General features: G+C 40.4%; 1 protein-coding gene across 10 annotated transcripts in view; it reads left to right on the top strand.

The window, feature by feature from the left end:
- Positions 1-27095, top strand: part of CAST (calpastatin) — a 149634-nt gene that overhangs the window by 7940 nt on the left and 114599 nt on the right. For all 10 annotated transcript variants that reach the window (XM_027545552.1, XM_027545551.1, XM_027545554.1 and 7 more), the window contains exon 2: positions 9751-9813. In XM_027545552.1, the coding sequence (XP_027401353.1) occupies positions 9751-9813 (63 nt within the window). The remainder of the gene's footprint in view (positions 1-9750; positions 9814-27095) is intronic.

Genomic DNA, 27095 nt, shown 5'->3' with positions numbered 1-27095 from the left:
TCTTTTTTATGAGAACCCCAAAGAAGCTTATCCTGTATTTCTATAGTTTAATAACAAATGTTTTCAGAGAAGCAGAAAGATACCATGCATCACACCTTTCATTTCCTTTCTTTAAATAATTATTCCCCCTATAAAACCTAGCACACAGCAGCTGCTCACTGATTATTTTTTTAGTAAATGAATTCTTCCTCTCATACTAGCCTTCTCCATTATTTTGGGGTTTTCAGTATTAAAAGCAAGTAAAAATGGCTAGGATATTCCCTTTGTGTGACTCTGTTGTTGTTCAACTGCTAAGTTGTATCCAACTCTTTTGCAGCCCCATGGATTGCAGCCTGCCAGGCTCCTCTCTCCCTGGGATTTCCCAGGCAAGAATCCTGGAGTGGGTTGGCATTTCCTTCCCCAGGGGAATCATCCCTTCCCAGGGATTGAACCCATGACTCCTGCATTGGCAGGTGGATTCTTTACTACTGAGTCTCCAGGGAAACCCTTTGTGTAACTTTAGGGAGATACAAGCTCTCAAGAAGATTCAAAAAATTTTTAAACTTTTTTTTTTAGCACAGAGGCAGAGAGAATAATATAACACCCTCCTCTTGTACCCATCACCTTCTATAATTATCAGCGTAACACTGTGCCTATCCTGCCTTATCTATCTTACTAGAAGCCCCACCAACACACACACACCCCACACCGTTGAAGTATTTTATAGCATGGGAATTGCACAATAAGTGCTATCCCTGTGACCAGCTTGGTGTTTGTTGTGTGAAAAACTGAGTTCTCTGTTCCCTGTGTACTTTGTTTCCTCATCTGTACTATGGAAATGTGAGACTAACGTGACACAGTGTCGTGAGGTAGGCAAAGTACTAAACATAAACTTAGCAGATGACTCTCGCTCCTTTGTACTTACGGCCAGTTAAAATCTAAATTCCCTGCTATATTATTTATAGCCTTAGAAAATGAAAGCTTAAACCTCTGTTTCTTCTCATATTCATTTTATTGTCTCATAATTCAGCATGCCAGTGAAAAAGAAGGGAGTGAAGTGACCTTTATTGTGTTCTTAAAATGAACGAGCCAATGGACCAGACTCCTCATTAACAGTGGACTGGGCTCCTCCTCACTTGTTTTGTACGTAAGCCAGCCCCTGGGGTAGGCATCATGACCTGCATTTTACAAGGAGAAAACAGAAAGTTTAAATCATTGGCTCAAAGTCTCATAGCATTGCAGACCCACATTCTTCCTGTCTTATCCGAGTTTGGGGAATGGAATGGAATGCAGGGAGCTGGTTGCCAGGTAACAGAAAAGGCCGGAAAGCCAACTGGGGTGGATGAGGCAACACAGGGGTTAGAAATCTAGGAAGCTGCTACCATTCCTAGACTGGAGGGGAAGCAGGATCACCTTGCAGAAGCTGAAACCACTGCTGGCCTGTCCTGCAGGAGGCTCCCATGGAGGCAGCCATCACACATTCCTACTACACCAACTGACCGGGGTCAGGGCAGGGAGTCCACCCTAGGGCAAGCAGGTCCACTTCGGCCTGCACCAGGGAGCCTGTTTTAAAGCAAAACCAGCTTTCCATCTTGAGCCTTATGTTTGTTGGCTGAACAGTCTTATTTTAGAAAGCAGAATACATGGAAAAATAAATTTTTAAGGGACTTTGCAGGAAATCCAGTTTGCATATTGTCTGTTAATTTTTCAAGCTATTCTGTTTTTCAGCTTTAAAAAAAGTCTTTTACCTAGTCTACTAACCTGAAAAGAGCAAAAGTACTTCCCAAGGAATGTTAGAGGTTTGTGGAAATGCAGTCATCAGTCAAGAATTGTTTGTCGGACCGCTGCCACGGTACTAGGAAAAAAAATTTAATCTACCATCTGGCTGAGCAGGCAAAATACACATTTATGAAGTAATCAGTGAGCAGGAGCGTATATAATAAAGTGCTGATTGGTTTGCTTTACTAAGAAAATAGAGACTTACATGCAACATGAAGATCTGATGTGCCATTAGCAGGACAAGGCTCAGAACTAGTCAGGAAATGCTGGGTTGAACACAGGGCACTGGGTTCCTGCCTTGAGCAGTTGGTTTACCCAGGAGGCCCTGAGCTGCCCTGGCCTGTCTGACTTGGGGAAGCTCCCATGGGTGCTGACTCAGTGGGGTGATTGGAGGAGTAGAAACCTCCACTTCCTGACATGGTGCCCACAGAGCTCCTCTCCAAGCAGTGGTTTCAGTCCTAGCCGGGTGTTAGTTTCAGCTGGGGAAGTTCAGGGATGTACATCTGTCCCCAGCATCACCCTGGATAAACTAAATCTGAATCCCCAGACTCTAGCTTAAGTGTTTCCAAAAGTGCTTGGGCACTTGTGACCTGCACTGAAAGACGAGTTGTTGTTCGGTCACTAAGTCTTGTCTGACTCTTTTTGACACCATGGACTGCCACACACTAGGCTTCCCATCCTTTACCATCTCCCTGAGTTTGTTCAAGCTCATGTCCGTTGAGTCAGTGATGCCATCCAATCATCTCATCCTCTGTCGCCCACTTCTTCTCCTGCCCTAAGTCCTTCACAACATCAGGGTCTTTTCCAATGAGTTGGCCAAAGTACTGGAGCTTCAGCTTTAGTATCAACCCTTCCAATGAATATTCAGGGTTGGTTTCCTCTAGGATTTACTGGTTGGAATCTCCTTGCAGTCCAAGGGACTCTCAAGAGTCTTCAACACCACAGTTCAAAGGCATCTATTCTGTGGTGCACAGCCTTCTTTCTGGTCCAACTCTTACATCTGTGCATGACTACTGGAAAAACCGTTGCATTGACTATACAGTCCTTTGTCAGAAAAGTAATGTCTTTGCTTTTTAATATGCTGTCTAATTTGGTCATAGCTTTTCTTTCAAGGAGCAAGTGTCTTTTAATTTCATGGCTGCAGTCACCATCTGCAGTGATTTTGGAGCCCCCTAAAATAAAATCTGTCACTGTTACCATTTTTCCCCGTCTATTTGCCATGAAGTGATGGAACCGGATGCCAAATTTTAGTTTTTTCGGATGTTGAATTTTAAGCCAACTTTCTCACTCTCCACATTCACCTTCATCAAAAGACTCTTTAGTTTCTCTTTGCTTTCTGCCATTAGTGGTGTCATCCGCATATCTGAGGTTATTGGTATTTCTCCCGACAATCTTGATTTCAGCTTGTGATTCATCCAGCCTGGTATTTCACATGATGTACTCTGCATATAAGTTAAATAAGCAGGGTGACAATACATAGCCTTGACATACTCCTTTCCCAATTTTGAACCAGTCCATTGTTCCATGTCCAGTTTTAACCATTGCTTCTTGACCTGCATACATGTTTCTCGGAGGTCAGGTAAGATGGTCTGGTATTCCCATCTCTTTGATATGCTGTCTAGGTTTGTCATAGCTTTTCTTCCATGGAGCAACCTACAGCTAAATGAAGGCTTTTTGATCCTTAGGGAGCACCCCTACCCCACCCTCCCCAGCAAGCCTTTGTCTCTGTGTGCAGCAGTGGTGCAGGGAGGGAGCTAAGCGGTGTGCACCAGGCTCCAGAGGGCCCTGGGATTACGTATCATTACTTCTTGATTTTGCCATAGCTGTCTCTGGACATGCAAACATTGATCTCCGTCAGCATTCCCCAAATTGCAGAAGGAAGATCTTCCAGCTGTTTTCACATAATCTTTATTATTTTCTTAAACAGCTTTATTTGGATATAATTCATAATTTACCTTTAAAATACACAATTCAGTATTTTTAATATTTTAATATTTTATTATTGAAAGTGAAAGTGAAAGTTGCTCAGTCATGTCCGACTCTTTTCAACCCCATGGGCTATACAGTCCATGGAATTCTCCAGGCCAAAATACTGGAGTGCGTAGCCTTTCTCTTCTCCAGGGGATCTTCCCCACCCAGGGATTGAACCTAGGTCTCCTGCATGTTGGCGGATTCTTTACCAGCTGAGCCACAAGGGAAGCCCCATTTTATTATTAACTCAGTATTATTATTTTATTAGTACTGAGTACAGAGTTGTCCAAGCATCACTTTAAGATCATTTTACAATGTTTTTGTCACCCTTAAATGAAACTCAGTACCTTTTTGGGGGGGGTTTAAATCTAACAGAGGCATTTCAGAAGCACACTAGTTTTTGATGCTCTTTCACAGCTGAGCTTAGGCTTGCAGAAGCTCAATTTTTGTCTGTCTTCCTTCTCTTCTTATATGTGTAGAAGTTCGAGCTTCAGCTCATCCTGTGACACATACCCTTGTCTCTGAGTGTGTCAGGGTGTATCTGGGTTGCCCTGGGGAGGCGACCCCAAATGCTGCAGAGCCAAAGCCTGGCGCTGGCATACGTCCTTAGCTGGGTGGGAGCACAGTGCCAAGCTTCATGGCTCCTTGCTCCTGTTGATTTCCTGAGACGTTTGTGAGATTGCTAGGGCAGAAAATTGTATGCATATTAATGCTGTCTTCTAGAATGAGGACAAAGGACAGCTATGCTTACCAAATATATAGCAATGCCAGGAGGTGGAAACAGGTTGGAAAATTCTTTTTGAAGCAAGACCAAAAAACCCTTTATCTGATATTTTCTCTGCCTCTAAACTCCTGTCACTCTTGTTCTTTCACGTGTTTTCATCTTAGCTCCTGGCTTCCGGGGCCGTATCCTCTGAGTGAAATGTCTCCTACTTTAGGACCAGCATCCTGCACTTCCTGTCTTTGCTCCCGTCCAGCTCCTAAAACATCCTAAAACAGGATGACACTTTGGTATTGTGTGTCTGATTAATTTCACACACACACAAAAAAGAACAGTTTTAGAATAGGAAGGTTTTATCTGGGTTTTGTTGATTTTTTTTTTTTGAGTTGTTTTCCTTTTAGAGCATTGGATTGAGACTTTCTTGACGGGCATCAAAAGTTTTCAGCTAGCTTAACCAGCCCAGTCTCTGGCTTCCAGACTATAACCCACACATGTAGCTGACATGTAGTGTGACTGAGGAGGATCTTACGTTTCACATTCTATTTCTTTATCAATAAAATGAGCTGCCAGTTGTGTCTCTTTTTTACTGCTATGGCAGTCAAGGAGACCACAGAGAGGAAATGCCCAGTGCTGGGCTCACAAAGGAGATGCTTAGAACATGTTAGTTTCTTTCCACTCTTACAGAAAAGTCCTTCCTGGATATTTCAGGTTTGTGGTTCAGTCCCTTTTCCATGTTTCTCTCAGCTCATCCTGACCCACCAACTACATGTAGTGATAGTAGACGAAGGTTTCTTTCTTCACTCTTTGAGATACTTGCTGCAGCTTCCTAAGCTGGATCAAATCTGAAATGTATAATTTTCAAACATTTATTTCATCAGCAGAATGGAAAGTATGTGGAAAGTACACAGTTATTCCATGAATGTAGAAATCAGGCACTTTGAATCTCTCTCAATGAAAAGATATAACTGATTTTGTATCATTAATAAGCTACTGAATGGGGTTCCCTGGTGACTCAGATCGTAAAGAATCCGCCTGCAGTGTGGGAGACCTGGGTTCGATCCCTGGGTTGGCAAGATCCCCTGAAGGAGGGCATGGCAACCCACTCCAGTATTCTTGCCTGGAGAATTCCATGGACAGAGGAGCCTGGCGGGTTACAGTCCATCGGATTGCAAAGAGCTGGACACGAATTAGCGACTAAGCACAGCACAGCACCAGCTACTGAATATGAATAAGCGCCATTTCTTGGTCAGGGCAATGATTCACTTATAAAGTTTCCATTTACTGGAAATTGAATGGCATTAGGTAATTCTTATTAATTCTATTAGAGTTTTGTTAGAGTGAGGATGTATTGTAATTATAGAGGGAAAAGTCCTCAGTTTAAGGACATGCTTGATAAAATGTTTAGGGGTAAAGTCTCAGGATATCTTCAATTTACTTTCAAATGCTGGTACATATGCAAATATATGTAGATCATGTGTCTGTCCATAATATATGATGAGATGTCAGTATATGGCAACAATAGTTAATAGTTGTTGACTCTCAGTGATGGGACTATGGATATTTTTCTTTCAACTTTTCTGTATGTTAGAAAATTTTTATAATAAAAAGCCAGGTTAAAAAAACTAGAAAAAATATAATCCTGATAGTTACTAAAAAATGTCATTTCACTATGTGATTTTTATTTATATTATTATACTTACTCTATTGAGAGCAAATCTTTCTTTGAAGTTAAAAAATGACAATTCTTATAGTACATAATTTTTATAATTTGTCATTACAATTCAACATTTTAAAAAGCATTTTCTTTTTTAAAACCTCATTTCGTAAAACATATATTTATAATAGACATTTTAAGCAAAAAAAGCATTTGTTATATATTTATATATATCCCTCTCAAACTATTATTTGGAAACTATGTAATTGTGAGAGATTTTGAGCATTTCAGTGGAAGCAAGTAACTGATGATGTTGGTTAATCTGGAGGACTGCAATTTTGAAATACCAGGGAATCAACTTTATAAACGTTTTATAGTAAGATATCTATCTACCTTTATTTTAAAGAGAAAAGGCTGTCTGCATGTTTCCTGTAGGGTAGATCGTAATGTATGTTTCCCACCTGAGCAAGAACCGAAATGGGACCTTGCGGAGAGCATGGAGCCTTGCCCAAGACAAGAGCGAGTTGTGTGTCTGTATTCTCATTTCTAAAATGGAACTTCACACGTGGTGCTAGTGCAAAGCATCCGCCTGCCAATGCAGAAGACTCAGGAGATGCGGGTTCAGTCCCTGGGTTGGGAAGATCCCCTGGAGGAGGAAATGGCAACCCACTCCAGTATTCTTGCCTGAAGAATCCCATGGAGAGAGGAGCCTGGTGGGCTACAGACCTCGGGGTCACAAAGAGTCGGACGCGACTGAGCGAGTAAGCACATTTCTAAAATGGAGTAATCATACTTCCTAAAAGTAAATGAGGCTGTATGTTCAGTGTGTATGCTCAAACAGTGGGTATTGTTGTGACTAGATATTACCTATATCTAACCTGAAAAATATATAGAATTGGTGATAAAAATGAATTTGATATCATGGTTCTAAATTTACCAGTTCTGAAAGGAGACAAATTGAATAAATTTGTGTCATGTAGACCCATCCCTCTCAAATTCTCTCTCCAAACACTGAATAATTCTTCTCTTTTGCTCACCTATTATTCTTAAAGCTTATCAATGGCCATCTAGCTCTGACATATATATGTGGGCTTTTAAATGGCTCTTGTTTTTTCAAGATTCATTAATTACTCAATAGCTATTGCTCTCAACTGTGGACAAACTCTTTTTTTTTTAAACACACACCACATCTTCTTTATTCATCATCTGTTGATGGATACAGGTTGCTTCCATGTCTTGACAATTGTAAATAATGTTGTAAATGTAAACATGAACATTTTTGTCATTGCTAGGTTGTGTCCACCTCTTTTGTGACCCTATGGAATATAGCCCGCTATACTCCTCTGTCTGTGCTTCCCTTGTAGCTCAGTTGGTAAAGAATCTTCCTGCAATGCAGGAGATCTGAGTTCAAGTCCTGGGTCGGGAAGATCCCCTGGAGAAGGAAATGGCAACCTGCTCCAGTATTGCCTGGAGAATCCCATGGACAGAGGAGCCCGGTGAGCTATAGTCCATGGGGTCGCATGAGCAGGACACACCTTAGTGACTAAACCACCACCCCCTCCTCTGTCCATGAAGTTTCCCAGGCAGGAATACTGGAGTGGGTTGCCATTTCCTTCTCCAGGGGTGGGCAAACTCTTGACTAGGTCATCTGGGTGAAACAAGCCCTGTAGAGAGCTTCATTAACCAAGCTACTGCAATCTGCCTGCTTTTCTGTGGGCAGAAATTCATGAGAGGTTTCTGTTTGGGGGAAAGTTTTCCATTTGTGAAAGTGATTTATTTCTAGTTTTTATACAAAGAACTACTGCACATGTCTAATATTGCTTAGCCTTTTTATTTTACAAAAATATCTGTTGATATGATTTAAAGAAATATTATCTTGTTTTATTTATCATAGTATGTGTGATATAGTTGGTAAGTCATGTCCAACTCTTTTGATCCCACAGAGTATAGCCTGTCAGGCTCCTCTGTCCACTGGATTTCCCAAGCAAGGATACTGGAGTGGGTTGCAATTTCTTTCTCCAGGGAATCTTTCCAACCCAGGGATCAAACCCAGGTCTCCTACATTGCAGGCAGATTCTTTACCGACTGAGCCATCAGGGAAGCTCTTATCATAGTATAGAGACAATAGATTTGCTGTCAGAAAACCAGCTTTGCAAGCTTTTCTCATTTACTGGGTGTATCTTTTTGTGAAAAGCGCATCACATGACTTTTATTCTTAATTTTTTTTAATCCATGAACTCAGGTGAGCATCTTTTTTTGTATCAGATAAAAATATATATGAAAGTTCCTGTAAGTAATAAAAAATGATAAACATTATTATTACTATTATTACTGTTATTGCCATTCTTTTTAATTTGAATAACTTGAGTGACATGCATATCCAGGTTTTGATTCCACTTTAGGGAACATGATGGGGTTTTATGTTTCAATGTAACTAAAGATGATTGGGCTAAGACCCAATAGTGAGCTTTTCATTTTCTTATATTTAGGTTCCTTTTCCCACTTTCTTGCATATCCCACTTGTATAAGAAATAATTCTTTATCCCTAATTTTCAGGAACATAAAATATTTTCATTTCTCAAAAAAATTCAAGAATGAGAACTTCCCTGATGGTCCAGTGGTTGGGAGTCTGCCTTTCAGTGCAGGGGGTGAGGGTTTGATCCCTGATGGGGGAAATAAGATCCCACATACTGTGGGGCGACTAAGCACCACCCCAGCAACTAGAGAGGCCACACACCTCACCTGAGACCCAATGCCACCAAAAATAAATAAAATAAATATTTTTAAAAGTACAATAATGTTCATGGCTTCTTTTATCTTATCAAACCAAATAGCGTGTAAACTACTTGACGCTTTTATATACCACATAAAAATACTTCCTTGCCAACGCAGGAGATGTCAGAGAAGCATGCGAATTGGCTCCCTGGGTTGGGAAGATCCCCTGGAGGAGGGCATGGCAATCCCCTCCAGTGTTCTTGCCTGGAGAATCCCATGGACAGAGGAGCCTTCCTGGCTGCAGTCCATAGGGTCGCAAAGAGTCAGACATGACTGAAGCAGCCCACCATGCATGCAAAAATACTCCCATTCATCACCAGTGTTCTTGTGAGAAAAATAATTCTGATTTAGGACATAATGAAATCCTAAAGCCATAAATAATGAACGTTGGAGGTATGGGGTTCCCAATGCACGCTTTATCTTTCTGTTTTGGTAAGTAGACAGAACTCCAGAGAATTTCCTCCCTTGAGTTTATGCTGAACTGAGGCTTAAGTAATGGCTTCAGCTCAACATGGTCCTCAGACATCTCATCTCCATGAGGAACCAAATGTCGCCTATGCTGGCAATTTGGGCTTTGAAATTCCAGGAGGCATTTTGTAGGAGACGAGATGCCGCCTTGGCACCACCATCAGATCTATGTCTGGTTAATTACAGACTTACTTTCTGCATCCCAAATAAATGTCTATAGCTTCCCTTTATTTTTGAAGGCCACCTATGTCAATGGAGAATTATTAACAGTTCTCAGGAGGAAGATTAAAGGTGTCCTTGTTTTTACAGTCTGTGTATTTAGCCCTTTGGGATTAAAGTCACTATTATATAATCTTGTATCACCTCCCTCTATTAAATGTTATCTCTTTTAATATTTTTACAGCATGTCAGTAGAAAAACCAGTGGATCGCCTTCCAAGTCAGGAGAAAAGAAAGGATCAGATGAGGTAATTTCTACAATACTGAATTTTCATTTTCTCCTGTTTTTAAATTGTGAATTCTATCATGAAATAAATAATGAGGTAGCAAATATCTCCTACTAAAATGTTGGCAAATTTAGTTTTAACTAAGAGCTGCTTCAATGCTGTAAGTGGAAATCATTAAAATAAATAAAGTGTTCCTCAGAGAGGAACTATTTCCTCCAGAAATAGTTTTCATTTAGGAGAACTCAGTTATTTAGGGTGTTGTCTCTATAGGAATTGGTGAATCTTAACTGTTTTTTCTGTTTTTTTTTTTTTTTTTAACAAAAACATACAGAAGGGAAACCAAATGCTACTGTTGAAAAGGAAATCTTTTTTTATGAGAGTCATTGTGAAAGGAGAACAGTGATAACCTAGACTAAACCAGTCATTCAGGTTCACAAACAAAAGGGAGAGAAAAAGACTATTTTTATTTGGTTCCATCCTGTGGAAATACTAGTGGAAGCAAGCCTCACTTTCAGATGGGTTGTCTTTGAGTCCGTGAATTTCTCCTTTCACTGAACGATACCCCATTATGTTCACTATCAGCATCGTCTGGTCTCCATGAATGGGTCGTGTGAAAGTGCTAGCCTCTGAGAGGGTCCTAGGCTTGCTTCCTTTTGCTGCTTTTTACATTTTAAATCTCAATGGAATATTCATCTTCATTCAGTAGAAATAATTATCATCATTCATCCCAGTTTGTAAAAGAGCCAGGTCCTGAAAGGTACCTGGAAATTTAAAAAGCATAGAGTAACCATTTTGGTTTTTCTCTCTTATTAACATGCTTCCAGAAATCTAGCTTCTCTTTCTGCTTATTTTCTGCAGTTTTGAAATAGTCCATATATTTCTGTATATTCAGTATGAAGGGAGCCATTATGACTAGATCTTGCTATGAATTCTGCACGAAGGTTTAGTCCTCAGCTGTCTACTATTGTTTCCATTACCAACACCCAAGTCAATATAATTTAGATTATTTCTTACCATGCAAATCTGCAGTGAATATTTTTGTTTCCATGGAAGAAAATTTTCTTTACAAAGTAAAAATAAACTTTTATTAAGGTTTTATCCTGGCTCTTAGTTAAATTATTTAAACTTTTTTTCCATGAGAACAAGCCAACTTTTACTAGCATGAAGATCTATGTACCTAATATCACTCAGTTCCCCTATCAATCCTTCTCTTTAAATATCTTCCCAGATAAGTTATCTACCAAATAGGTTTCCTGTTGAATAAAGAGACAACTATAGTGTCTCTTTATTGTCCAGATCAGGAAATAATGTTTTTAGATGTTATTCTTTATGTTAATATTAATCAAGTTGAAAACATTTGCACAAGAAAGGAAATCTTCCAGTTCAATCAAGTGGATAGTGACCTAATTCTAAGAATCCTAGATCTTAGAGGATTATTCTCAACAATTACGTTTTTATGTGGAAGCTTAAATGTTATGTCTTGAATGTACAGATATCATTGGTTAAGGCAGCAGCTGCTCCCCCAGTGTTAGATCTCTTTTAATATCTGGACTATAAAATGCCTCATTTTCATTTTTATAAAGGGCTTGGGAAAATTGATAAGGAGTCCTGTTATCAGTACAATCAGAGGAGAATTCAAGACTTCTGTGTCTGTGTGATGACTGTGCTTGCAGTTCTTTGAAAGTGAAAGGCTGAGCTTCCATCTCAGGAGAAGAAAGAAAGAATTTTTCTTTTCTTTATCAGCAGTTGAAGCAAGTCTGACTTTGTTTCATAACACGTCTGGGAAATTCAGATTCACAGCTCTTGCGTTTGTGCCAGAACCTGGTCATCTGGGTCTGTTCTGCTCCACCCCAGCTGGCTGACAGAGAGGAGAGCCAGGCTTCGCCCTGCTCCCGTGACATAAATCACTGCAGAGGTTCAGATAGCCTGAGACTGAAGACTGCTTATTATCTCGCCAAATTCTGCCCGTATCTATTTGATAGGGTGGACGGATGTGTAAGTTGAATCATCTAGTGGTCTAGTTATATTTCTAATGTAGTCTGTCTCCAAGGAGTCTCTCATTCCGTATGTCATGGATGACATATTATGGCCCTGGAGACAATTCAAGGAAATCATCCGTTTGGCATTATTTTTACTCTATGTTCGTGATTATAAAACCACGTGCAGTCTGGACTTGTCATCTGCCCTGCCTACCATCTACAACCAGTTACTATCGTCTTCAGATTACTAGGGAAAGATTTCCTAAAACTGATTCTTTCGCACAAATGCTTTCTTATCTGCTGTTCTGTTGAACAAGAAGTAAGATTAAGAAGCTTATTGGGGGGGTTTGGTTATCCATTTTCAAACTAGCATCTACCTCCAAAGAGTAAACAGCTTGTTGTCCCCAAGCATATGCAAACATACTGGTTAAGCTTCCAAGGACTAAGCCAGGCCTTTGAAATAAAGTCAGTTTGAAAATGTGCTTTCTCTGCTCAGGGATACTTCTCCAGTGCCTTTCATTTGGAGGTGCAAGAAAAAGGGTACAGAGAAGGGCTTCGGGAAGATTTAACCAGGATTGAAAATGATTAGGATCAGACAAGAACCATTATGATATTGTCATAGGCAAAACTACCTGGGGATGAATGCAGCTGTGTGAATTTCAGAGTTCTTTCTCTTCTGCTGCCATAAATGGTTTTTATTTATCTTGAATATTACTCCTATACACCCACTAAGTGATCCTAGGATGTCTGCAGTTATTTTAATAGACTATTGCAACTAAAATATCATTTGTCATGTTGCATTTGCAGTATAAATGCTTGAGGATGGAGTTGAGTAAGTTTCTTTGAAAATGTATGTTTTGTTTTTTGTGACAATTGTTAAGAACTTAAGTTCTTCTCAGGTGTAGAGGAACTGTAAGACCAAAAGTTGAATGGACTAAAAAAACCAAAGATAAAATGACTACAGAGTAGGAAAGAGAAAAATGAAAACATTTAGCAGCACCTTTAAATACAGTGGAACAAAGTTGTCTTTCCAAACCTGCAATCACATCTATTTAAAGTGTTTGACTGACACATCTGACCACCCTGGGGGAGTGTGAGCATCTTAGCAGCATATTTCCGTGACGTCCTGAGAAATAGAATTTAAGACATGGGATGCACACGATCTCACAGAGCCTGTTTTAAGGACTTCAGATTTAATGATGGATATATTTTTATAGGTAAAGAAAGGGAGATGTATAGAGTCTAAACTGCTCCTTGAAGGTATTTGATAAATTCTCTGTACCATAACAGCTTTCGTGGTATTCTTCCCTCAGTGTGTTTACCTCTCCTGCTTCTAAAGTCCATGAATTACTCCAACATTTTAAAATTTCTTTCTAACATATTTTTTCTCTTGATGAGATTAGTCTTTTTTAATTGCAAAAGTAATATGTACTTGTGAAAAGCAAAAGTATTTACCCTGTCTTACCACTTAAGTTATCACTGCTGCTACAAAATTTTGTGTGTACTCTCAAATCATTGTGATGATATTATATGTTCATAGTTATTATATATACTGATTTTTGTAGCTTTTAAATAATGATGCAGCTCTTACATATCATTATAGAAACGTATTTCAATATGTTTCTTCTAAAGAAAATTTAGAAGGTATCAACAATTTTAAAGAAATAAACACTGTCATCTAGAATTCCAGCCCTACAGAAATGGCCACTATTTCTATCTTTGAGTATTTTCCTTCATCTTTTTTCTATGTGTGTTCATGTTAGTCACTTAGTCTTGTCCTACTCTTTGCGATCCCATGGACCACAGTCCACCAGGCTCCTCTGTCTATGGAATTCTCCAGGCAGGAATACCGGGATGGGTAACCATTCCCTTCTCCAGAGGATCTTCCCGACCCAGGGATCTAACCTGGGTGTCTTGCATTGCAGGCAGATTTTTTACCATCTGAGGCACCAGGGAAGCCATATTTTATGTTTAAGCTGAGATAACAAAGGAACATTACTAGACTAAAAGGGCCTAGACTAAAGATGATAAACAATGTGCTTTGTGATAGATAAATATTTTCCAATTGAGAGAAGTCATCATTGTGTGTGGCTTTTAAATACATGGGGTTTTCCAGGTGGCGCTAGTGGTAAGAATCTACCTGCCAAAGCAGGAGATGTAAAAGATGCTGGTCCCACCGAGTTGGGAAGATCCCCTGGAGAAGGGAATGGCAACCCACTTCAGTGTTCTTGCCTGGAGAATTCCACAGACATGGAGCCCACCAGAGGAGCCTGGTGGGCTACAACCCATGAGGTCGCAAAGAGTCGGACATGACCGAGCGACTAACACTTCCACTTTTAAATACATAGAAAATCGTATTTAAGTACCTTGGCATTTCACATAATATTTAATCTGGTTATTATTTTGTGCTGTGTGTTTGAGAGAGGAAAACAAGTTTCTTGTTAACAAGTTTTCTGGGACAGTGTTCCGGCCAACAAGTGATAAAGCCGTCCTTAGCAAATTCTGGAAAAGTGCCACAGCAAATGTTATTTTAAGGGGTGTTAAGTCATTACAATCTCTTGTCCACTTTAATTGTGGGGACTTGATTGTGCTGGACAAGTTCATGTCCCAGTGCCAAGAAGGAGGCAACTCTGAAAACGTGCCCCAAGGGCAGTCCCCGTCTGTCTTACCTGGAGATCCAGAACTCTGCTGGGTGTCCGATTTGAAAGGCTAAACTCACTAAAGGAAGTTCCAAAATCCTTTTCAATTGCAGTTTCCAATTTTTTTTTTTAATTCTAAATTTTTATTATTTTCCAATTAACTAAAATATTTTTAAGATAATTTATTTTTCAATGAAGGCATATGGATGGTGATTTTCTGCATCTGTGTGGATCTAAGCATGCTTTTCTGCTGGCCTCACACAAGGTGCTACTACAAAATTGTACGTTTTGGGGTAACAGTTCTGTTCCCTTAAAATATTCTACCTGTTTCTCCATAGTTTTCTGACTTTTTGTGCTATAGAAAAGATGTCTGAGGGAGCCTAATTGTTATTTATTTTTAGAGAACTTGTTTTTCCTGCTTTGGTGTATTTGTGATTTCTTTTTCTTTTATTCTTACAATTTTAAAAATTGCCAGGATGTGCCTACATGTGTGTTTTTCTATTAATTTTTTCCTAGAGTGTCTATTATGTAGTTATCGGTCTTATTTCAGTTTCTTTTTAAACATACATATAGTTCTGAGATCAGACATTCATTAGGCACCTGCCTCAGTTTTCTCTTTGACCTTCACCTTTGTATTCTGCTAGAGTTTCTGAACTTTATCCCCCATATTTTTATTTCTGTCATTTAAATTCTGCTCCTTGAAACTTCCAATACAGGTTTAAATTTTGCCTTTTCCCCTGTTGCATTGTACCCCTCTCTAATCCAGTCTTCCTGCCCTCTCTCTCTGTTTCACTCTGTTATTTTCCCATCTCCATCTTCTCTGTGTCTGTGGCTCTCTACCTGGCTTTCACGGGGGCAATGCCATCTCGTTTCCTATTAAGGATGCAGACAGTCTTCTGAAATTTTCTTCTTGTAGTGTATCATTTTATGAGATTTACTGTCTCAGTCTTCAGGAAAACGGCATCTTTCTTGACTGTTTTCCTTCTTCTCACTTATCTGATTAAATGTCTTTTTTTGGAACTCAGGCAAGGCCTAGGAGGCCAAAGTTTTTCTGCAAACCAGAGGCAGTGGAGGATGTGGTGAGTGGGTGGGAGGTGGCCTTTCCCGGGAAGCCTCCACAGGGTCCTGCTCAGTTACTGTCAGGGTGGAGATTTTACCTCAGTTTTGGCAATTCCCTGACTTCCTTTGTTGTTGAGTCAAATTCCAGCCTCTTCTGTGAGAAGATGATTAGAAAACTGCTGTCGAGATTATTTTGTAGTAGCCATTCCCGGAGTGGTCTCCTAATGACTCTCTTTCACGTCTTGAATCCAGTCTCCCCTTTTCTAGCCTCCTTCGGGTATAACCTGTGAAGTAGGCCTTCACTGCGGACTCTGTTCTGTTTATTAACTGTGTGTAGCTCCTCATGAGTTTCACCAGAAGGGCTTGAGGTGTAGGGCTTCGGGAGCATTCCATGTCGCCTCTTTTCTGGAATTTCTCTGACTGGTTTCCGGTGCGTGGGCCTCGTTCTGTGCGTGTGTCGTCATGACGTGCTTTAGGTACTGCTTGCGTCTCAGCGCCTGATACTTGTGTACGCACGTAATAGAGTTTGTATTTTCTTATGTGGAGCCTGCCATATGGGTCTTCGCCAGCCATCTATGGATTTAAGGTCAAAACCTATGGTTAGAATACCAGCCATTATGTAGCCATTCAAACAGCCTGTTTATCGGAAGACATGTTTTCAGGTTGAATTCTGAGAAAAACACAGGGAGTTTCTCAAATTCAGGACAAAAATTCTTTGCCGTCTTGAGACCACTGTAAGAGCATCTTCTTTCTCATGTGCCGTGGGAGCGCTGAAAAGCTCCCCAGTTAGCCCGCCCCCAGTCCACAGTGCCTAAAGAGGCAGCACGCTGTAGTTGCTGAGAGCAGGCCCTGGAGTCCCAGTGTGTGGACTTGTCCCCAGCTCTGCAACCTCCTAGCTGGGTGTTCTTAGGCAGATTCCTTTGCCTCCCTAAGGGTACCTTTCTCATGTGTCCATGGAGACAGCGATAGGTTCTACATGAGTTAATGTGAAGATCAATGAGACCAAGCAAATGAAGTGTCTAGAACAGTGCCTGGGACATGCGACGGTGTTAGCTGCTATCATGGTTATTATTATTACTACTGTTATTACTTTTACTAGCCAATGAGGAGAACTTGTTTGGCAATAAAGGTAAGCCCCTTATAGCTTTAGAGCCAGGACTCAAATTCTTTTGTTGACTATATATTGCCAAGCCTTTCCCATTAAAAAAGGAAGGAAGTTTGGTAGTTCATTAAGCTTAGTAGTCTTTCTTTGTTTCAAAACAACTCTGTTAACACCCAAAAATATATGCCAGTTGCTAGAAAATACAGTCCCTCTGTAACCAAGAACATGAAAATAATTTGCTGTTAAATTAAGAATCTGTGATATACAAAATGTTATCTAAGTAGTAGTGAGTGACTAATAAAAATAGTTATTATTGCACTTCAGAGTAATGAGCCTAACTGCGTAAGATCTTAGGTCCTACCAAAATTGTCTCTGAAGACTATACCTTATAGCATAGGGAATTAGAATAAAAGTTAAAAAAAAAATCAAAGGAATTGAATAGAAGTTACATTTCTTGGCTTTAGAATAGATCTTAAGTCCTGGAAACCCGAGGGACAAATCAATTAAATATTAATCCTGAAATACACTGTTTTAACATTTATATTTTTTTCAGTCTTCTCTCTAGACTTTATTAGCTTCTAAAAGATAATGGAATGACTGATTCAGAAGGGAGGATGACCTAAAATTGTGCCCACAGCAAGAAACCTTTATCATTTAAGGACTGAATATGTATGATTCTTGTCATAAAGTCAGTAATATTTTATCATATACCAATGTACATAATAACTTGTTAAGACCTTCCAAAAACAGTTCACTTGTGAAGTCAAAATCTCTTAGCAAGTTGACATCATAAATTAGTCTTTTATATTTCAATCCACATTATTACAGAACCCTTAGTAAATGTATAGAGCGCTGTTCATTTCAGTTCAGTTCAGTTGCTCAGTCGTGTCCAACTCTTTGTGACCCCATGGACTGCAGCACGCCAGGCCTCCCTGTCCATCACCAACTCCCAGAGTTTACCCAAACTCATGTCCATTGAGTCAGTGATGCCATCCAACCAGCTCATCCTCTGTCATCCCCTTCTCCTCCCACCTTCAATCTTTCCCAGCATCAGGGCCTTTTCAAATGAGTCAGCTCTTCACATCAGGTGGCCAAAGTATTGGAGTTTCAGCTTCAGCATCAGTCGTTCCAATGAACACTCAGGACTGATTTCCTTTAGGATGGACTGGTTGGATCTCCTTGCAGCCTAAGGGACCCTCAAGAGTCTTCTCCAACACCGCAGTTCAAAAGCATCAATTTGTTAGTATCATAAAAATTTATTTTAAACTTTGTTCCTCATCTCCTAGGACATTACATGAGATTATGCAATATTTCTCAAGTTTAAGCATGCCTATGAATCACCTGGACATAGTATGAAAAATTCAGACTCCTGGGCCCAGATCAGGGTGAGATCAGGCTTTCGGTATTTTTCCCAGTCACTCAGGTGACTCTTCTGACGGTGGTCTTCTGAGCACTTTTCGAGTAACACAGATAATTCTTACAGATCTCATAATGCAGTTCCTGGAAAATATGAGCTTTTCTTCCTTTTTTTCCTTTCTCATTTCCTTTTCTTTTTGAAATGCCTGCCCACCCCACCCCATCCCTCAGCCGTCTCCTGTCTCCATGTCCTGGGGACAGCGTGGCTCTGAAGCACATTGAGGGCACTGTGGTTTCAAGGAGTCATTGGACCAGATGGGGAGGCTTTGGTTGCAAGGGAGAAATGCAGAAATGCAAACCCTATTTCTTCCTACTTCTCCTAGGACCTCGTTCCTTAACTCTTCCCTCATTCCTTTTGTTATTGTTGTTTTTGAGTCACTAAGTCGCATCCCATTCTTTTTTTTTTCTTTTTACTCCTTATTTAATGACTCCTCTTTAGACGACATTTTAGTTTAGTCTTCCTCATCATGAACTATTTTAAAATATTTCGTTTGAAGCTGCTCAAGCTTCCATTCCATCTTCCTTTTTAACCCTCACTGCCAAAATTCTTGGTTGAAATTATTGAAGAAGCGAGTAGGGAGAAAGAAGAGAGAAACCAAAAGCAAATGTTAATAAATGGCTGCCTGAAGTAGGTAGGAAGGAGACACCAGTGAACGAGTCAAAGAAGCAGAAACAAAAGGGGTGGGGGAGCCTGGATGTTGCCGGGTCATGGGTCGGAAGGCTGGAAGGAGCACCTAGGCTGAGGATAGACCCGGGACTGGGAGCTGAGGGAGCTTTCTTGTTTGGAGACTGGGATATCGTCGGTTCACTTGAGAGCTGTTTCTGTTACGAGCCAGAGGCTGCTGAGTCAGTGGAGATTCGGCACCGATGACTCTTTTCCTCCAGTGTACGTGCATTTATAGTGAGCATCAGATAAAACAAAAGAAAAGAAAAAGTTTAAATCAGTGTTTATTTACACAGAAAGAGATAAGTGTTGCCATGTGTCACATGGTACAGATTTCTTGGATTGCTTGCCAGGTGTTTATAGGTAAATGGATTCATTTATCAATTGACCAATATCAAATAAGAAAGACATTATTTGGGAAGAGCTCAGGAATGAATTCTACACATATGTTTATCTTAATCATTAGGACTGTGGGCTTCGTGGTTGGTTTTTCACGTTAAGGTGGGCACCCCTGTTCTCTTTCTTTTTCAAATCAAGTCTCTGATTCCTAAGCGATCTAATTTGAGCTCAAAGTACGTAATGTTTGGACTTCAGCACCTTCCAGAAATATATCACTCTGAAGTCTGCAAAGTACAGTTTCAAAGAAAACACTTTTTTTACAGGAAACAGAGAGCTAAAGTGATCTCATGTTCACATTCCAATTTTGGTTTCACTTAGTGCTTGGGATAAAAATTACTTCTCTGAATGCAATATTGTTACTTTTTTTTTTCCTGCTTACCTTCTTAAAACACTGAGTTTACTCAGTCAAGTCTGAAACCATGCATCTCTTTCCCAGAAAAATGAAAGCTGACAAGAAAGTTGAATGACTAATTTTTAAAATATTGCATTTAAAAAATAATGAGGGTTCCTTGTACCAGCTATATGATGAGAGATTGCTGAACTATTTGTTAGATAGGATCTGGTGATACCTGCCTAACTTTAAAAATAGGATTCAGGGGACACCCAGTGGTTAAAAGGAGGAAATTCCTCCTGAGGTGCAGTGTTCAGTTAGAATAAGTATTTCTTGTCTCAGCAGTCAAAATGTTGATACATTGCTGATTTTGTCTTTCTGAATAAGCATATGTTAGCTGTATGTGTGTGCTTTAAGAAGAAAGGGACTTGGTTTTGACATTTATATGAATTTTCTTCAAGTATTTGAAAACTTACAAATTATAAGGTTAGAAATGTTAGAAATGTGATTAAACTTTTCTTTTAATGAAGACACAATAATATTAATAAATGAGAAATAAGCAACCCAGAGTCATAAATAAGAAAAACAATTAAAATTTTTTGACCCAGAAATTCCAGTTCTAGAAATTTTTTTCAAATACATAATCAGAGGTGTACTTGATGCCTGTGTACAAAGTATTCACCATAGCTTTATTTACAGTGATAACAAACTAGAGAAACAAACATACAGCTTTAATGAACTGGTGACGTTAACAGCACAAAAATAGTGAGTAAGGTATCTTTAACACCATGCTTTCAAGAACATTTAACAATGGAGGAAAATGTTTATGATAGGTAAAAAACGATGATAAAAGACCAGTAATTCCATGTATTTAACAAATTGTGTATATTTTGATTTGCATAAAAATAGAAAAATAACTGAATGTGGTTGTCTTGATTGGCAAGATTTCGAGTAATTTGTATTCTCTTCTTTATACTTTTCTCTTTATTCTAAACTTTTTTTTTCATTAGAGGGAGAAGAATAATAAACAGCATAGATAATAAAAGGATAATGGAAGAAAATGTTGTAACAATGATCAAAGCTAAATCTGTGAATCTATCTGCTTAGACCTTAAAGGGAGAAATGTTTTATGTGCCTTTTTCCTTTGGAACCTTCAAGAGATGTTTCCAGAGTAAAGCTGCTGCTGCCACCCTTTGTGTGTGTGTGTGTGTGAGTGTGTGTGTGTGTGTGTGTGTGTGTGTGTGTGTGTGTGTGTGTGAGTGTGTGTGTACACACATGTGTTTGGCTAGAAGGGCACTTATTATATACGGACAGAGAATCAGGATTTAAGCACTAAGGCTGCATGGAGAGCGAGGATTGTTAATTATTTTTAGTTTATGTTCCTTTTGAAATCCAATGAAAACTGATTGTTTTCTCTGAAAATGACACATGTATATGAATAAAAGAATTTTTTAAAAAGTGACATACAACTTACATAGGTTCAGAGATACACACCATCCCTACCTGGGACAGGGGGAGGAATCTTATTGAGTAGCTATGTTTAGGAGTTATCATCTAATATTTTCCCAGTTGGATTAGTGTTGATGTCTGAAATTCCACCAGTAGCAACTTCCTTAACCTCTGAAGTAAGGATTGCCTTCCTGTGCATCCTCTTTTAAATTGTAGATATTTGTAGGAAGGATAATATATTAATTATTAACATCTCGGTGAGAAGTAGTTTAATAAGAGAGAAAGCAAATTATGTAAACACTATCTTTATAGATTTGATAAAGGTAGTAAAGAACTAGTGATCATTTGATATTGAACATATGTAGGGGTTACACACACACACCTTACAACAACCCCCATTCTCCTAATGAGAAAATCGAGGCACAACTTGATTAAATAACCTGTCCAAGGTCACACAGTTATATAATAGTGGACCCCAGGATGGAACTCATTTTCCAGAGTCTATACTCTTAACTCGGAGAAGGCAATGGCACCCCACTCCAGTACTCTTGCCTGGAAAATCCCATGGACGGAGGAGCCTGGTGGGCTGCAGTCCATGGGGTCGCTGAGGGTCGGACACAACTGAGCGACTTCACTTTCACTTTTCATTTCATGCATTGGAGAAGGAAATGGCAACCCACTCCAGTGTTCTTGCCTGGAGAATCCCAGGGATGGGGGGGCATGGTGGGCTGCCGTCTATGGGGTCGCACAGAGTCGGACACGACTGAAGCGACTTAGCAGCAGCAGCATACTCTTAACTAGTATCCAAAACTGTTTATAAAGTTATCTATTTAAAAAAGTCTACCTAATGCCAACTCCATAGACTTTCTTAAGGCTGTTGTCAGTTTTTGTAACTCACTTCTCTGACTCTTCATTGCCGTCTTTCTTCCTCATGCCCTCTTTTTACTCAAAAGATCTTTAAGCCAGGTTAAATCATTCCATTCCCTTGGCTCTAAAATGTAAGGGAGTGTAAGGACAGCTGCGCCCTCCTGGTGGACAGGAAGTGGGGCCCCAGGGAAACTGAGTCCCAGCACAAGTGGAGTGGGAGAAGAAAGCATCCTCCCAACCCCCTGTCAGTGCGGCCACCTCGGATAGAGAGACCTGAGCTAGACCACCCCCAGGCCTTCTGCCTGGAGACCATGCATGGCGCTGAGGAATCGGGAAACAACTCCATGCTGGCCACCATAACGTGCGTTACTAAGACTGCTGTGGACGGGATGATTCATTCAGTGAGTGAATTTCTGTGTAATAGGTTATGAGTTGATCTTAGGGCTTATCATTGTGACCTATTAAGCAGTGTTTCTCAGGGACTAACATAGCCTATTTACTGAACTGCATTTGGGGTAGCACCATTTATACGTGTTTCTGTAGTGAAAGCAACTTGTATTTGTCCGTAGACTACTTACAACCATGGTGTAAAAGAACATTTGTGAATAAAAGTCACAGCCTTATAATTGCTAGTATTGGGGAATCTGTCTCCTTGGAAAGAATCTTTTTCTAGATACTATTTTCCAATAAATCATGTGTTTTCATGTGGAAACACAATATTTGCTTTTCATTTTATGGGATGACTTAACTAAAGGAACTGACTTGTCAACAAATATGGCAAAACATTTTAATGAGAGTCCTTATGCTGAAAAATACTACATTTCATCAAGCCTAAGACACCACTGATCTAAAAATGCACTGATTAGAAAATGCTAAGAAAGAAAGAAAGATGACTATCAACTAATCTCTGACCAAAGCTTTATATTGATTTTAAGATGCATCAGTATGCAATAGGAAAGCAAATGGTGACTTAAAATCAATAAAACAAAATTCAGTAGTAACTTGAAAACTTATGTAATTACGATGTCCATTGTTCAAATAATTCTGAAACTAATTTCACTTTTGCATTCAGTTCACGAAACTGTTTCATATCCCCCTTCGATATTTTTTTCATTAAAATCACGATTTTTCATTTTGATAGCCTTCCCATATTTATCAGATATGAATCTGATTAACTTCCAGTAGTTTCAAACACTTAAATTGACATTCAGAGGATGAATATTTGTTTTGCTTTTAAGGATAATCAGATAATGTGTTGCAGACCATTCAACATACAGGATTTTTAAAATAGCTTAAGCAATTATTTGAGTATTCCAGCTACCAAGGAGCTTCCCTGGTGGCTCAGTGATTAAAAAAAAAAAAACTGCCTGCCAATGTAGGAGGTGCACGTTTGATCCCTGGATCAGGAAGATGCCCTGGAGAAGGAAATGGTAACCCACTCCAGTATTCTTGCTTGGGAAATCTCACAGACAGAGGAGCCTGGTGAGCTACATTCTATGGGGTTGTAAAGAGTCAGACACGACTTAGCAACTGAGCACACAGGCACACCAGCTACCAAGTTAAACCTTTGCGTGTTCATTTAATACAAAAGTTTTTGGGTAATTGTGTGCTCACAAATTCCATCAAATGTAGCATCCGATCTGTTACTTAAGAGAGTGTTGCAAGCTGAAGAATCCCTAGTCTGCTTCCTCTTGAGGGCTGTTACTTTGGTGGAAAGGTAGACAAGCTCCCTTCTTACCTTTGGGGTGGAGAGGAGAATCACTGGAACTCTGTGACACCTTCACAGCGGTGGATGGCACCATGACTTAGCTGGGGCAGAGGAAAAGCTCTCACCCATGGGTTGACTCCATTATCTCTTGAATCTTTGGGGGATGGGAGTCTAAAACCCAGCTTGCTCCTTCATACTCAACTCATCACTCTTAATAGGTATTTGTTGAGCTTCTTGTGAGTTTATATTTTCATGCAGTTTGGAAATGTTTGACCATTATTTCTTCAAGTATTTTGTTTTGTCTCCTCATCTCTCTATTCTTTGGAGGCTGTGGCTGTGCATGTATTAGCGGCATGGGATTGCCCCACAACTCAGCGATGCTCTGTTGTCTGTCCTCTAGCCCTTCACTCTCTGTTTCATTTTGGGTTATTTCTATTGCCATGTCTCCAAGTTCACTAATCTTTTCTTCTGCAGTGTCTCATCAGTTTTTAATTGCAGTGTGTTTTTCATCTCATACTTTTTTTTTTTTTTTGGCCGTGTGAAATCTTAGTTCTCTGACCAGGAATGGAACCCATGTCCCCTGCAATGGAAGTGCAGGGTCTTAACCACTGAATCGCTAGGGAAGTCCCTGGGTAGTTTTATTAAGATATTTGCTATTTTTCTCCTAAACATACTTTTAGAAAGCTTTTTATTTTGAAATAATTATAGATTGCCAGAAAGTTGCAAAGATAATACAGCTGGTGCGACATACCGTTCACCTCGTTTCCCCACTGGTTACGTGGTCTACAACTATAATATGATATCAAGACTAGGAAACTTATATATATTCTATGCCATTTTATTACCTGTAGATTCACGTAGCCAGCCCTGCAATCAAGATACTATGCTTCTTGCACGTTATAGTTTTCCTGTGTATGGAAAAGCCCAAAGTTGCATTTTTCTGCTTCTAGGCATGCCTTGTAATTTTTTATTAGATAACAAACAGATGTGATTTTTATATTGTGCAAGTGCTTTTTGTTACTGTTGCTTTAAGTTTTCTGGAGCTTGGTTTTGGAACATAGTTAAGTTACTGGAGACACTTTGATCACTTTGACACTTTGGGGTTTGCTTTTAACCTTTGTTTGGCTGGACCAGAGCAGCTTTTAGAGGAGGAGCCTTTTTCTTCTTCATTCCCTACCCAGTGGTTCTGACTGCTGGCAACACATCCTGGTCCTGGCTCCCGGGAAACCCTTTGATATTGTCTCTGCTTCTTCCTTCTGGGTCTTCTTTCCCCACATTCAGGCTCTCTTCACATGCACATCTCTGGAGCTAACTTTTGCACCTCCCCTCTCTGGTGCCCTTCCCTTGACCTTTGAACTCCCAACTTCATCTCCTCAGCCCAGACAGACAGACAGCCACCGCATAATCCAACAGCTGGAAGCTCCGCGGGCAGTAGACGGTGGCAATCACAGGGCATCCCTGGTTTGTTTTCCCTCTCTGGGGGACCCCGTCCTTGCTGACTGGTGTCCAGCATCTGGAAACCGCTGTAGCATATAGTGGTCTAGGGTTTTCTTTAGTTATTTAAGGCAGAAACACTCCTTCCTTTTTAATCTCAATTTACTTACATAAGACTGTCATCAGTGTAAAAGGGAAACAAACCTGTGTTTGCCAGGAGGCTGTGGCCCAGCTTACAAACCGAAGTTCCTTCTTTTACTGTGAAGGGATTTGAGTTGTGACAGTTTTCTCATTTATACGCCTGGTCACTGACTTGCTTCTTTGTTCATTTAGCAATGCGCTTGAGTGTTCTGCAGGTATTTTACTAATATTGAAATGTGCCACAAAGGCTGTTGAAATCGCCTATCCCATATCCTGTCCTGACACCCTGTAGTACCTCAGAAGGAGGCTTGCCACTCCCAGAAACACTGAGGTCATGTTTATTCCTGCGGATCTTGATGACGCTGGATCACCCTCCCACACACACACTCACACACCGTGTGAGGCCTAGGGGAGCGAGGTCCAGAGGGGCCGGCATCTGTCACAGCTGACGCACGAGCACCAGGACCTGCTGCTCTGGCTCTGGAAGGCCACACTCATCACGGAAGCCTTTCAGCATTGACCCCGGAAGTGATCCCAGGTTCCCCTCAGCTAGCAGTTATCGGGCTCCCCAGGCGGCGCTAGTGGTAAAGAACCAGCCTACAATGCAGGAGACTTAAGAGACATGAGTTCAGTCCCTGGGTCGGGAAGATGCCCTGGAGGAGGGCATGGCAACCCGCTTCAGTATTCTTGGCCTGGAGAATCCCATGGCCAGAGGGGCCTGGTGGGCTAGTCCATGGGGTCACAAAGAGTCAGACATGACTGAAGTGACTTACCGTGCACAGCAGTTATTGAGTAATCACAGTATCTCTGAGTGTGGGCTTAGATGCACTGTATATATAATTTCATATCATCTCCAGAGTTCCTGTAAGACCAGTCACAGGACATGTTCTCACCAGTCAGAATCACTGGGTACAGTACTCACTGTATTGAAAAAAATTAGTTCTGCTCTGAAGGCTGCTCTTGTTCAACCTAACAAAGCTTAAAAGCAAACCTCAAAAGGATCAAATTTTTTCCAGGTAATAGAATCATGACCAGTCCTTAAAAAAAAAAAAAATCACTTTCTTTTCAATGAAAAAACTATTCTTCTATTATATAAATGGGCTTCCCTGGTGGCTCAGGTGATAGAAAATCCGCCTATGATGTGGGAGACCTGAGTTCAATCCCTGGGTTTGGAAGATCCCTTGAAGGAGAGCATGGTAACCCACTCCAGTATTCTTGCCTGGAGAATCTCCATGGACAGAGGAGCCTGGAGGGCTGCAGTCTATGGGGTTGCAAAGAGTCGGACATGACTGAGTGACTAAGCACATGTATTATATAGATAACAAAGCTCCAAAAAAATTCTCAGCAGCCACTAAGACCCATTATGAGTTAAAATTAGATGCACAGGGGTTGCCCTGGGTTGATGAGTCTGTCCCAGTGCCACTGGTTCAAGGCCTTGGGCCTCTCTCTCCCCCAGAGCAGCAATTTCTAACCTGTGAGCCACAGACTTCAGGCCACACTTCATTTCATACAGTCCTCTCAGTCTCTCTCTGAGATACAAATAGGATTATTTTCATTGCTCAGGTGAGAAAGTGAGTGTTTAATAGTGCTCATAAACTTGACCGAGGTCTCATAGTTGGCATTTGGTTGCAGCCAGGATTTTCCTGCCACATGTATCAAAGAGCAGGACCATTATTCTAGAGGATTTGGCACTTTTCTGTGTAGAGCCATCAGGTCTCAGGCTGGCATGAGGCCTCACTTAAGGGGCCTTTCCTGAGATTTTAGAAGATAGTGACACAGCAGCTTTGCCTGGCTCTCGGAATTTCATTGTTACTTTGAAAACTTGAATTCTTATTTTGAGACTTGAGTTCTGATTCATTCAATAAAAACTTTTGTTATGAACCACAACAGACATCCAAGAAATGCATGCCGTTAATTCCTTTCATGTCCTCCTGCAACAGCGGACAGGATGGATGTAATCTGTGCGTTCTTTATCCATCTTGTCTGCTCAAGACGAGGTGCCGTTTTATGGATCTCCTGGCCGGCAGACTCTGAACTTCTTTCGAGATGGGAGAGGCAGCTTCTAGCAGAAGGTGTGGATTCATGGTCCATGGAAACAGGGTCTATGTCTTCTCA

Source organism: Bos indicus x Bos taurus, chromosome 7 (genome assembly GCF_003369695.1).
Source record: "Bos indicus x Bos taurus breed Angus x Brahman F1 hybrid chromosome 7, Bos_hybrid_MaternalHap_v2.0, whole genome shotgun sequence".
NCBI classification, from domain to species: Eukaryota; Metazoa; Chordata; class Mammalia; order Artiodactyla; family Bovidae; genus Bos; species Bos indicus x Bos taurus.
The sequence above is the reverse complement of the archived record's forward strand: the minus strand, read 5'-3'. Positions and strand labels throughout refer to the sequence as shown.